Source organism: Dasypus novemcinctus, chromosome 23 (genome assembly GCF_030445035.2).
Source record: "Dasypus novemcinctus isolate mDasNov1 chromosome 23, mDasNov1.1.hap2, whole genome shotgun sequence".
Classification (NCBI taxonomy): Eukaryota; Metazoa; Chordata; class Mammalia; order Cingulata; family Dasypodidae; genus Dasypus; species Dasypus novemcinctus.
Window position 1 is genome coordinate 72342329 of NC_080695.1, and position 13626 is coordinate 72355954.

The 13626-nt window shown below is 56.9% G+C and overlaps 1 protein-coding gene across 2 annotated transcripts in view; it reads right to left on the minus strand.

The window, feature by feature from the left end:
- Positions 1 to 13626, minus strand: part of CRAMP1 (cramped chromatin regulator homolog 1) — a 69600-nt gene that overhangs the window by 24980 nt on the left and 30994 nt on the right. For both annotated transcript variants that reach the window (XM_058286694.2, XM_058286693.2), the window contains exons 7-11: positions 5579 to 5664; positions 5101 to 5224; positions 4600 to 4681; positions 3367 to 4473; positions 2588 to 2765 (exon numbers count right to left, since the gene is read on the minus strand). In XM_058286694.2, coding sequence (XP_058142677.1) covers positions 2588 to 2765; positions 3367 to 4473; positions 4600 to 4681; positions 5101 to 5224; positions 5579 to 5664 — 1577 coding nt within the window. The remainder of the gene's footprint in view (positions 1 to 2587; positions 2766 to 3366; positions 4474 to 4599; positions 4682 to 5100; positions 5225 to 5578; positions 5665 to 13626) is intronic.

The window sequence follows — 13626 nt, forward strand, 5'->3', positions numbered from 1 at the left end:
GGCTACAGAGACCCACAGGTTCTATGGTCATGGCACATGGCTCTGGAGTTCAGTGCCATGTCAGTTGGTCCTGCTTTGGAGTCTGTGTTCCTGAGTGTGATGGAGTTGGACTCAGATATCACCTTACTACACATGCCTCTTCTGTTACTATTACTGGAGCTGTGGTTGGCATTTGGGTTGGTGTGTACTCAGGAGACCTAAATCTCTGGACTGTCCATGTGATGGCCAGGCCTCAGCAGACTTGCAGCTCCTACCCTCTGGTTTGTTGGACTTACCCTGGCCAGCTGACAGGGAGGTGAAGAGAGTCAACCACCACACCAGGGAGCCAAGAATGCCTATTTAACTGCAAGCAGGAGAACTGCATCCATCAACATGTGGAATCTAAGTCCCCTCTTAATATGGAGGTGGAGTGGACATAACCATCCCAGGGTCCACAGGATGAAGGAATAGAGTATGGATTAGAACGGACTTACTGATATTCTACTATGGAACTATTGTGATTAGTAATGGGAGAAATTATAGCATTGATGTGGAGAAAGTGGCCACGGTAGCTGCTGAGGGTAGGGAGAAGAAGAGATACGATGTGGGGGCATTCTCAGGACTTGGAGTTGTCCTGGGTGGTACTGCAGGATCAGATGCTGGACATTTTATGTCCTGCCATGGCCCACTGGGTGGACTGGGGGAGAGTGTATAGTACAATGTAAACCACTATCCATGTGGTGCAGCAGTCCTCCAAAATGTATTCACCAAATGCAATGAATGTGCCATGATGATGAAAGAGGTTGTTAACATGGGAGGGGTGGGGTGAGGGGGGTAGGGGGTATATGGGGACCTCATATTTTTTGAATCAACATTAAAAAAAAAAGAAAGAAAAAAAGAGAAGTAGCTAAATATCCAAAATCCTTCCTCATCAGTGATTACTTTATAAAAGATTCACTTTAGGTAAAGAGACACAAAGAGGTTAGCAAAAGATGTGAAAATATACTCGATGCAAACAGCCAAAAGAGAGCTGGAATGGCTGTGTCATCAGATAAAATAGGTTTTAAATGAAGAAAAAGAAAGATCATAAAGACAAAGAACATTATATATTGATAAAGATTTGGTTATCAAAAAGATGCAGTAATTATACACATATGGGCTCCTAACAGCTGTATTCCAAATTATCTGAAGCAAAACATGACAGAACTGAAGAGAGAATAAGAGAGCGGGAGATTTCAGTACTCTACTTTCAATAATTGATGGAACACCCAGACAGAAGGTCACTAAGGAAATAGGCTTTGAACAACCATAAACCAGGTGGACCTAGAGGCACACAGCCCACGCACGAGCAGAGGGCACATTCTTACATGCACACAAAAGATTTCCAAGACAGACAGTATATTAGGTCACAGTAAGTCTTATTATGTGTTAAATTCATAAGTAATTTCAAGGGACCCCAAACAGCCAAAACAATCTTAAAAATGAACAACAAAGTTGGAAGATTCGTACTTCCCAATTTCAAAACTCACTACAAAGCTACCTATGGCCCTAACAGCATGGAGGTGGCTTAATGACAGCTATGGACCAATAGACTAGAACTGAGAGCCCAGAAATAAACCCTCACATCTGGGGACAACTGATGTTTGCCAAGGGTGCCAAGACCATTTTATGGGGCAAAGAATGGCCTCTTCAACAAATGGTGCTCAGAAAGCTGGAGAGCCGCATGCCCAAGAATGAAGCTGGACTCTTTCCTTACACCATATTCAAAGAATCTGTTCAAGATATAACAAAGACCTAAATTTAAGAGCTATAACTGTAATAATTTTAGAAGAAAACAAAGGAGGAAATCTGCATGACTTTGGATTTAGCAATGATTCCTTAAATTTGACACCAAAAGCACGAGCAATAATTAAGAAAAAAAATGAATTTGACTTCAATAAAATTAAAAACTTTTCTGCATTGAAAGACACTATCAAAAAAAGGATATTATCAAGAAATTGTAAGGACAACTCACGGAATGGAAAAATGGAAAAATCTTTAAGTCATAGATCTTAAAAGGGTTTAACATCCAGAATACAAAATGGACCCCTACTACTCAACAGCAGAAAGAGAAACAACCCAATTAAAAAGGGGCAAAGGATTTGAACATCATTAGCTATCAGGGAAACGCAAATCAAAACCACAATGAGATGCCACTTCACACCCACTAGAGTGGCATATCGTTAGGAAAAAAACAAGCATGGGCGAGAATATAAAAAACTGGAACTCCTGTCCACTGTGTGTAGGAATACAAAATGGTGCAGGCACTGAGGTTTCTCAATAGCACAGTTTAGTGGTTTCTCAAAAAGCTAGTCCTAAAATTACCCTATGACCCAGTGGTCCCTGCGCCCAGGCCTCCGCGCTGGCCCCTGCCACACCAAAGTCCTCTGCCCTGGGCCTCCGTGCCCAGCCTCGCCTGGAGCAAGCAGCACCCCTGGGTCCTCGGCCCTGTCCGTTGGCCTGAGGCCGGCTTGGGAGCGGCCGGGACAGGTGTCGCGCAGTCCTGCCCCCAGGAGCCGCCCAGGACCGCCGGCGTGCACTGCGGGGCACTGAGCAGGCGGGGCCTCACCTGAGGAGCAAGGCGCGGCGCTTGGAGAGAAGGTCTTGCCGCTGCGGAGGGCTGCGGGGTTCCGGGCACAGCGGGGGCTCCGGGAGCTCACGGTCACCACCTTCCCTGGGGGGGCCGACGACTGCTCCTCCTGGGCGGGCCTGGCTGTGGCCATGGAGCTGGCGCTCGCTTCTGGGGCCTGGGGCAGAGGGGGCCGGGCATGGAGGAGCAGCACAGCAGCGCAGCTCCAGCGCTGGCCCCGAGAACCCCGACACCCTCGGGACCCAGGGCAGCACAAGGGCGCGCGGCACACTCCCATGGTGCAGAGGCCGGGGGAGCACCCCGTCCCTAGGAGACCACACCCACTTCCTGCGGGAGCAAGGGGCTAGAGGCACTGGCCCTCTTGTTGCCCCTTCCCCGGGCCAGCCTCCTTCCCGGGCGCCGCGGCCACAGCTCCCAAGGTTTGGAGAGGATCTCCAGCCCCGGGCCCGCACGCCTGGGACCAGGCCAGGGCTGGGCGGCTGCTGAGGGCCCCGCTGGCCGGCCCACGACATCACCCTCGCCTCCCCTCCAGGCCGCAGCCTCGGGGGCCAACAGGGTCCCTGCGGCCTCTGTGCACGCAGCTCTGCGGTGGCACGTTCAGAGGCGGCAGGCCACGGGAGCTGTCGGCGCTCCTCTCTGGAGCCCTGACCAGGGCCATCATCAGGACTGACCCGGCACCCAGCAGGGAGTGGGCGGCAGGCGCCACGGGCCCCGGATGAGGGAGCCCCTCTGCCTGGGGGTCGCGGGCGCGCACTCACCAGCCGGGGGTTGACCTCGGTGGAGATGAGCTTCAGGAGGCAGCCGAGCAGGCGCTGCGTGTGGCCGGCGGCGGGCGCGGGGCTGGCGTGGGGGCCCTGGCCCGCGGGGCCGCGCACAGCCAGCCAGTCGTACTCCAGCTGCAGCTTGCTGGGCCGGCCCATCATGAGGTAGACCTCGGCCAGCGTCAGCCCCTCGGCGCTCTGCAGGCTCCAGCCCTCCTCGCGGGCCTGCCGGGCCGGTGGGCCGGCGGGCGGGGGCTCCGGGGGGCCCTTCTCCGGGGGTGCCTCTGTGGGCCCCTCCGCGGGGTCCTTCGTGCACGTGCCGGGCTGCGGCCCTGGCGGTGCCCCCACGCCGGCGGGCGGGGTCATCCTGGCCAGGGCGGGGTCCGTGCTGTCCCCAGCGGGGCCGGGGGTCTCGGGCGAGTCACAGCCCCCTGAGGGAAGGGTCTCTCGGGCGGCCCGGGCCTCGGTGCAGCGGCACTGCTCGGGGACGATGAGGTCCTGGCAGGACTTCAGGTAGCGGGGGAAGGGGTCCAGGAGGGACAGCTCCTCCCCCAGGCCTGGGAGCTGGCCGCAGGCGCACAGCTCGCGGGCGGGCCCGTCCCCGCCCTCCCCGGGCACTGCCGCAGAGGGCCCCTCGAGACCGCCCCCCGCGCTGTCCTGTGGCCCACAAACGGGCCTGTCAGCAGCGTCCGGGCTGCTCAGGCTCGGGGCTGGCCCCTCCCCGGGGCCGCTCTCGGGCGAGCTCTCCCCCGAGCTCTGTGAAGCGTCGGTGGGCGCGGGGGGCCGCCCCCCGCCCTTGCCCTCGGCTCCGCCCCGGGGGCACCTGCCCTGGCCCCTGGCCGTGCCCTGGCCGCCCTGAACGCCCAGGATCTGGGCCGGGGGCAGCAGGTGAGAATCCTTGGCACTCAGCCTGCAGCGGCCGCTCTCCTGCCAGTGCACCGTGCAGAAGGCCTTGGAGTGCGCCACGCGGGCCACGCCGGGCAGGGGCGCCAGAGTGCAGTTCTCGCCCGGGAAGAGGTGCAGCGCCACCCGCTCCTGGGACAGCGCGTCTCGCGCCTCATCGCCACACGCGTCCTGCAGCTGCCGCTCCTCCAGCGTCTTGCGCTGTGCACTGTTAAGGAACAAGCTCGCCCCCGTGGGCCCCACCGCACGCCTCGGCCCAGGGACAGCGAGACCCCTCCCAAGCGGTGGGCGCCACGGGTCGCAGGCGCTCAGGGAGGAAAAAGATACGACGCGCGCCTCGTGGAGCGCCCACTTCTGCTTCAGGAACTCGATGAGGCTGGAGACCTTGCGGTGCAGCTCCACCATCATCCTGCAGGGGCGGCAGGGCAGCATGCTGGGAAGGCGCAGGCGCAGCCGGGAGGGCGCAGGGCTGCCCGAGCGCGCGGTTTAGGTTAAATGTCCAGACCGAGGGGGCTGCAGGAAATACCCCCCGGGGGGAGCATGCCACCGGGTAAGGCTGCAGCCACAACTGGGACAGAGACACGGGCAGGGCCCACCGCCGTGGACCCCGGCCCCTCTGGCGCGGGGGCCGAAATCGATCCTGAGAAAACTGACGCGTTTTCTGGGCGGACGCGGGAAAGCCAGGGTCCCTCGGGACTCGGAGACCACCTGCCCCACAGGGGCAGGAGACCAGGCACGTCCTCCTCCGACGCCAGGGAACGTGGGTGAAGGCTGCGCGGCCCTCCCTAGCCGCTGGTGCTGCCCGCCTCCCGCCGAAGGCGGCGCTACCTGAGCCGCGGGTTCTGGGCGAGGCTCTGCACGCGCGCCCAGGCGTGGTTGTTGCGCGGCTGCAGCTCCACAGGCACCTTCAGGGGCAGGCGCACTGGCTTCTGGTCCTCCTCGTCGCTCAAGCCTGCGGCGGAAGAGCCATGCGATGGGAGCCGGCCGGGCGGCAGGGCAGAACCTCAGCAGCGCAAGGGGTACTGGGGGGGGGCGCACAGAAAAACCCGCGAAGCCTCTCCCCAAAGGGGCCCTGCACAGCTGCTTCTGAGCCCCAGGGGACTTGCTGCCTACCAAGGGGGTCCCAGCGCGGGAGCTGTCGCCCGCAGGACCAGGACCGCGCAGGCTCGAGCGTAGGGCAGCCACAGCACCCCTTCGCCAGTCGTGGAGCTGGTGCAGCTCCTTCAGGCTGCAGGCGCCCTCCGACCCCGGCACCTCCACTGCTCCCCCACAGCCCCCGCCCCTCCAACCCCCAGGCCCCACATACCATCGGGGTCACAGAGTCTCTTCAGGGCCCGGCACATCGGGGCCTTGATGCGCAGGTTCCGCCCTTTGTAGCGCACTGTGGTGGCCCTGGGGAGGTGCGGGGCCAGTGTGAGGGCCCCTCCACACACAGGTGGCCCCCGCGGCCGGCAGCGACAGCGCCCATCCCGCCACCCGGAAGGCCACTTCCCAGAGCTGCCCGCTGGCCTCCCTTGCGCCCCCGGAGCCTCGCCGCCCCGCAGCGCCCCTCCTGCTCCTCCTGGGCTTGTCAGCCTGATCGCCGACCACAGCAGCCCGAGCGGCCTCTGCGGCCCTCCACGAGCTCGATGGAGGCCACTGCCAGCAGTGGGTGCAGGGCCAGCCTCGAGATCCCCCCTGCTGGCCGCCACAGCCCCAGACCTTCTCCCACAGCTGCACATGTCTTAGGACAACACGCTCGGCCCGAAGCAACCAAAGCAGCTGCTTCTACAAAGCAGAGCAGATGCCCGGGAAACACGCAAACAAGCAGTTCAGCTAAACGTGGGCACGACGACTCAGCAGGCGGACGGTGCCACAGGGGCCTCCCGTCTTGGTCCACCATAAAGCTGGTATGCGCAGCCACTGCTTCACGGCTGTGGCTCCCGGAGGAAAGCGGCTCGCCACCGAGGGAGGGGTTCACGCCTGTGTTATCAAATGCTGCAAGGATCTCTACGTTGTTTTTAAGCTCTGCTTTAACCGACTTTTTCAAACTATGTCAGAAGAGCTTTTTCTTCACTTGCTATTCGGTTTAATAAAAAATATTCAGTGAAAGATGAATAAAGTATGATTCTAAAAATGTGCAAAAACCAAATCGCACATTTGCACCTGTACATAGGCGAGTCTGCAGTTGTGCATTTAGGCATGTAAATTTCCCAAGGAAAAACGTCAATGGCTATGCATGCGATGATGTATGTCATTTTCACTCACCCGCTTCTGGGCAGCAGGGCAGGATGGGCGGTGGGTGGGCCTTTTGTATTTTATGTGCACCTGTGGGGTCAGAGCTTTTAAAGGAACGTGCGAATCCATTACTCGTGTAACCGGAAACAAGTGTTCCCCTAAAACGCAAGGGCTCTGTCCAGGACGGGGAGACCCGAATGTCAATGAGCGTGTCCAACGGTGGCGTCTCATGTGCACCCGACGGGAAGGAGGCAGCAGAGCACACCACTGCACGTCCTGCCCCGCAGGGGACAAAGGTGCCCCTCCTTCTTAGAGGGGGAAACCCAGGGGGGCTCAATCCCCCAACAGCAGGTTTCAACTCTCCAGGCTTAAAGTGAGCGTCTACCCAGCCTAACAGGTGGCAAGTCCTCCAGTGGCCAGGAGGCAGGCACAGCGGGCAGCACAGAACGCTCAGGGGTCCCGGCGCCCCCTGCCTCCCACCCATCCATCTCTCCACCCGCTAACCCGCCCGTCTGTCCGTCAGTCCGCCCAGCACCGCCCGCCTGAGCGCTGACTTAGCTCCAGCACAGGACCCCGGGCAGCAGGGCTGGCTTCAGGTAGCCTGGCCGCTGGACGAAGGGCCTGCAGGAAGAGGCCTCCGCTCCCCTCTTGTGCCTGGAGGGGTCACTCGAGGACAGGGCCCTGCAGTACACGGGCAGAACACTGTTCTGTGGGACCTGCGTTCCAGGGAATCCCATTTCCCGTTAAGACTGCCGTTTTGTCAGTTTCTCAAAAAATTATCCATAGATTTGCCATATGACCCAGCAATACCACTGCTGGGTATATACCCATCAGATCTAAAAACAAGGACACAAACCGATATATGTACACCAATGTTCATAGCAGCATTGTTCACCATCGCCAAAAGTTGGAATCAACCCAAAAGTCCATCAACAGATGAGTGGATCAATAAAATGTGGTATATACACACAATGGAATACTACTCAGCTGTAAGAACCAGTACACTACAATCGCACGTGATAACATGGATGAACCTTGAGAATCTTATGTTGAGTGAAGCAACCCAGGCATTGAAGGACAAATACTATATGACCTCAATGATATGAAATAAGTTAACTGCCTCAGAGAGCTAGAGTCTGGAAAAGTGGCTTACTGGAAATCGGGGGGTGGAGGAACGATGTGAGTTAATGTCTGTAGGGGTGGAATCTGTGATGAGCTGGGGGTAAGTATGAGCACAAAGAAGGGACAAAATGGGGGCAAGGGGTTACCTTCGGGTGGGGTTTTCTGGGTTTGAGGGGGGCTGGGGATGGGAAGAGGGGTAATATGGTCCAAGAAATAGGTGGGAGGGAGGGGCAACATACAAACATGGGAGAGTGCCAGAAGTTCGTTGAGAACTAAATGTTGAGTAAAACGTATCAAAGTATAAATAGGAGGGTCACCTGGTTAGGACGCTCAGGGGGTATGGTCTGATGCGGGACGGACTCCGGAGGGAATAGCTGAAGGCTCATTTTGCCAAGGTGGGTTCTACCATTGGGTGGGGTGGACCCATATCCTGGGGAAGACTAATGCCGTCGAATAGAGAGAACTGTATCTCTCGTGAGAAAGGACGGCTCCCAGGGCATTAGATTGGCAGGCGTTGTGGGCCCTAAGGGGAGGGGAAAATGGACGTGCAATGGATGGAACAAAGGTAAATAAGGGGGCAAAAGAGGAGTTAGGTGAGAGTACACGAGGATGAATATAAAACAGCTAATATTACACCAAAAACATATAGGGGACGACAGACTAATAATGAAAACCATAAGACAAAACATAGGATAACTAAAAAATTTAGAAAACTGTACAACCTAAAGTATGGACCACATAGTAAGCACAAATGTTACCTTGTTTGAAAACTATAGTTTCGGAATCTGTACATCAGTTTCAGGAAATATGATATGAATAAGTTAAAAGATTATTGCTGTGGAAGGGAAAAGGTTTTATGATGGATCTGGGGAAATACTGTATATTGTATATATGAATTTTGGTGATCTAAGACTCTTCTGAAGCTGACATTATGTTGGGATTCACTTTACGGGAAGTTTTGGATCACAGAGTGGTTCAACAATGGCAGCGGAGGAATACTGATATGGGATGTTATTGACAGGATATATATGGTTGACAGGGAGTTATACAGGGCATATGCCCAGGGTATATGGTAATGTCTATATACACTCATAGTGGAAACAATTAAAAACAACAGCTGGGGGGGTACTGGGCTCCTGGCCGGGGGGTCACTGTTGTGGGCCCTGGGAGAGCAGCGGCAATCCTCCAGGTGCAACGGCAAGAACCAGGAAGGAAGGAGGGCCCAACAGTGGGCTCTTGATACTAATGGCTACACTTTTGAGCCTATGCACCTGCAATAAGAACAAGGCCTAGAGTAGCATTGTGCCTGGGGGTTTCCTCCTGACAGCCTTCATGTTACTCAAATGTGGCCACTCTCACAGCCAAACTCAGCGTGTAGATGTGATGCATTCCCCCCAGCGTGGGACACGACACCCGGGGATGAGCCTCCCTGGCACCGAGGGATCACTACCACATACCAGCTGAAGAAGCAACTAGAAAATGACCTTGAATTAAAGATTCAATGCGGAACAGCAGAATATACCTGTCTACATATAATAACATGACTTCGGGAAGCGGTTTGACCTAATGTAAGGGGGAAATGGAAAGAAGAAATGAGATTATAAGGCTGTGAGTCTCTAAAAAAGAGTCTGGAGGTTGTCAGAAGGAATACCCCTATGTACAACTGAACAGAGTCTAAGAGACAGATAAGGTAGATACAACCCCAGGTATTGGTTCTTTTGAGGGATAAAGAGACCCACGGGTTCTATGGTCATGGCAGAAGGGGTTCACTGCCATGACAGATGGCCCTTCTTTGGAGCTGGTGTTTCTGCGTGATGGAAATGGACTCAGAGGGGATCTCTTTTCACAAGACTTGCATGCTACTTTATTGGAATTGTAGTTGGTGCTGAGTTTAAGATATATGTAGGGGATTTGAATCTCTGGACTGATAATATGACACCCAGGCCCAGAGCCTCAACAGACTTCAGCTCCTACACTTTGACTTAATGGACTTACTCCACTCAGCTAACATGGAGTTGAAGAAGGTCAACCACCACAACATGGAGCCTAGAGTGTCTACAACTAGAAGCGGGAAGAGTGCATCCAGTACCCATGTGGAATCTAAGCCCTCACTTGACATAGGTGTGCAATGGACACAACCAATCCAATGTCCACAGAGGAAATGTGAAATGGGTGTGGGAACGGTAGCCATGGGGGCTGCTGGGTGTGGGGAACGGGAGGAAGAGATGAGATGTGGAGGCGTTTTCGGGACGTGGAGTTGTCCTGGATAGTGCTTCACGGACAATTACGGGACACTGTAGATCCCCCCAGGGCCCACTGGATGGAACGTGAGAGAGTCTGGGCTATGATGTGGACCATTAACTATGGGGTGCAGTGATGCTCAGAGATGAACTTACCAGGTGCAATGGATGTATCACGATGATGGGAGAGAGTGTTGCTGTGGGGGGAGTGGGGGGCGGGGGCGGTGGGGTTGAATGGGACCTCATATATATATATTTTTTAATGTAATTAAAAAATAATAATAATAAATATTTAAAAAAAAAAAAAAAAAAAAAAAGACTGCCGTTTTGTGACTTCCCTTTTTGTCCTTTCCAGTGAGACTGAGCAGAAGCTCTTTTTGTACCAGGCAACCCCTCTGGGGTTGCAATCACTTGCCTGTCTTCTCGAAGTTCAGTGATGGGCCGAGACCAAGACCAGAGCCATGGACGAGCGAAGAGCTGAGCTCAAGCTCAAAGGGGAGGAGCCTGCTCGCGCCCAGGGAAGTACCAGAGGTGAGCGACGACCCCGTGAACTCCTGCCCAAAGCTGGCAGGCCAGGCCCGGGTGTCCGTCAGCGGCGCTCCTGCACGGAGCTCACCCAGCAGACAGCAGATCCAGCACTCGTGCAGAGCAGCCGGCTTTCCTTCTCTGAGCAGAGCCTTCTCTTCTGCAAAGTGCTAAACACTGTGCTTCGGGGGCCGTGACCCTTTTAATAAGACTTAACTTGGAAACTGTTCTCAATGCACTTGTTTCTTAATTTAATTCTCCAAGCATGTGAGCAAGAGGCGATTCAGAGTTAACTGACAAGTGGACAGAAAGTTAAGTGCACCCACTTTTGGAATCACGTGGAGTGGTTTTCCACTGGCACCTTACTAATTGAACACCATCTCTGCTTCATTTTTCATCTTTACAGACGTTTGCTGTGTCTTTCCATTAGTGAACGGAGCAGAATAAAAGGCCCAGAAGTAAACCTTCGAGTACAGCCACGGATCTTTGACGACGTGCAGAAGCAGCTCTGTGGAATGGAGGGAGGGCCGTCTCCTCACACAAACGGTGATGGGGACCAGCGGGCAGCCACAGGTCAAAAAGAGGAACCGCAACAAACGCCAGGCCACACGCACAGATCAATTCTAAATGCATCACGGGTAGGAACGCAAGTTGTAGGACTGAAATGATTGGAAGAGCCCCGGGAGAGCACCTTCGCGACCGTGGCTTAAGCCAAGACTTCTAGACACGCCACTTAAAAGCACAACACAATGACACCTGGACTTCACCGAAGTTCAGAACGCTTGCTCTGGGAACAATGCCATTCAGAGAATGAGAAGATAAGCCCTAGATGGGGAGAAAATATTTGCTAACTGCGCACTTGGCAAAGACTTTCCCCTAGAATAGGTAAAGAACTGCTCTAAACTCAAGGAGAAAACAGGCACATGACTGGAGCAGATGCTTTGCCTAAGATGACGGACAGACGGCAAATTAGCACAAGGAAAGCGGCTCATTGCTAGTGGTGAGGAAAACGCAGCTGGGCCTGACGAGATCCTGTTTCCCACCTGCTGGACACGCTGGACAACTGAAAACACCGGCACTGGCCCTGAGTTCGGGAGGCGGCAGGGCAGTGTCCTGTGCGGTTGAGACTCACGCTCGCCGCCTCCAGGGGGAGCGCCAGGGCACACGAGGGCCTGCAGGCGACAGCGTGGAGTGGCCTACTCAGAACCACCACGTGCAGTCGGCCTGAGTGCTCTGTCCTGCAGACAGATGGATGGCAGCGCCCCTGTGCCCCAAGCTGCCACGCTGGCAGCCTGGCGAGGCCCGGTGCTCGTCCGAAGGAAGGCCGCCGGCTGTGCAAGGCCGCATCCCGCTGACCCAACCCACATGATGTCCTGGAAAAGGCGGAACCATTGGTGCAGGAATAGCCCGCAGGGTGCTGGGAGGAGGGCACCTGCGGGGCCCAGGTCCTGTGACCCTGCCCGGCTGGGCCTCCTGGGCTGCGCCAGGCCTCACGCACCTGCTCCCTGGCCCGGGAAGCCCCGCCCAGTGCAGACCAACCTCGGCACCAACGTCACTGCTCCCAGGAGCCTTCGCAGACGCCACCGGGAGGGCCCCTCCTGGCACCCGGCAGACGCTCTGTGACGTCTCCCACAGGTCACAACACAGCAGCGTGTCCACACACAGCAGTATGGGGGTCCGCTGAGCGGCATGCACGGCCCTCGCCTGAGTGGACACTTTGCCCTGCAGGTTTTGCGATGGTGATTTATGCTCACCCCGTGTCTTTCTTTTTAAGGAGGGATCCTACACGTGGGAAGCAGGCACTTGGCCCTGAGCTGCACCTGCTCCCCTGGTGTCTCCCTAACACCTCTCTCTCTTCAGTCACAGCTCCCTTCCGGGAGTTGATTTGGGAAATGAGGGCGGCGACCACTGGTCAGCTGTCCTCCACGGCGTCTCGCTGGATGCTGGCCTTCCCCTGGTTGGGCCCTCTCCTCCTAGTCCGAGCATGGCTGAGAATTCTTCCTGGTGTCGAGGCACCTGAGGACGTTGCTGAATGTACTCTGATGGCTCATTTCTCTCTTGCCTCGTTTTTTTTAATGCACCTTTGATTTTTGGCTCAACTTTCTCTAAGTGTTTAAAATTTCCCAGCTTAAGTCAACAAATAGGGCAAGGACTCATTAATGGGGTGCAGTTTTTCTCCCAGGAGTTGGGGCTGAAACCTCGAAGCAGTTTTCCCCTTGCAGTTTCCCTGCGGCCGGCAGGTGGCGCTCGTCAGCAGGCCAGGCCTCAGGGGCGCTTCCTCCGCAGAGCGCAGGTTCAAGGGGGGCCCTGCCGGCCAAACCCACTGAGGGGAGGCCGCCCCGGCCGGGTGGCACCCGCACTTCCAGGGCGAGGCCTCAGTCAGTGGCCGTGGACCACGGGTTTGGCCCAGGCTGGCTGCCCTGGGGGGCCGGTGCCCCGGCACGCCCCGGGGTTGGTCACGCACGGTCATCCTCTCGGGCGCTTCCCGGCTGTGCGTCGCCAGGCTGGGGGTTGCGCAGCACCGTCCTGGTCTGCTGACCCCCACGGCAGGTCCCGTGGACAGCTTTCAGCCCCTTCCCCACTCCATGAAGTCAACACTGCGTTCTCGTGCCTGGTGCCGAGCAGGCCCTCGGAAACTTCCAGGATGAACGGTGTGCTGCTCGGCAGCACCGGCCTCTCTGTGGTGGTGAGTGAAATCTCCCGAGCCGCCCCGGCACCTGCTGGCCCTGTCCGTCTCAAACCTTTTCCAGGGGTCATCTCCTGGTCTGCAAGCTCGACGCCCACCCGCAGGTGAGCGCCCAGGTGAGGGGCAGCCAGGTGAGCCTCATGGGCGACGGGGTCGGGCTGGCTTCGCTTGCCAAGCGGAAAGCTCTGCTCTCCCCAGGGCGACGCCTGAGCTGTGACCCGGGTCCTCAGCCCCCTCGGCCCCAGGTAAGGCCAGGCGCAGAGAAGACGCGCGCTCAGCCCGCCCCACCTCGGGCTGCCCGGGCACCGGCTTGCGGTGCGGAGGCAGACGCGGGTGCCGGCAGTCGCCCACGTGGGCACTTCCCTGGGCGTTCCCGCGGGCAGAACTGCCGGGCAAGGGGCAGGCCCGACCGTGTGCGAGCGCCGGCCCTGACCCTGGCTGCAGGGAGCCGCGGGTGTGCTGCGGAGCCCCGGGGCGCCCAGGGGAGGGCCGGCCTCCTGCCACCGGCGGAGCGCCTCTCCATTTGCTCAGAGGCTGTTTAAACTTCCACACGGTGCTGCTGTC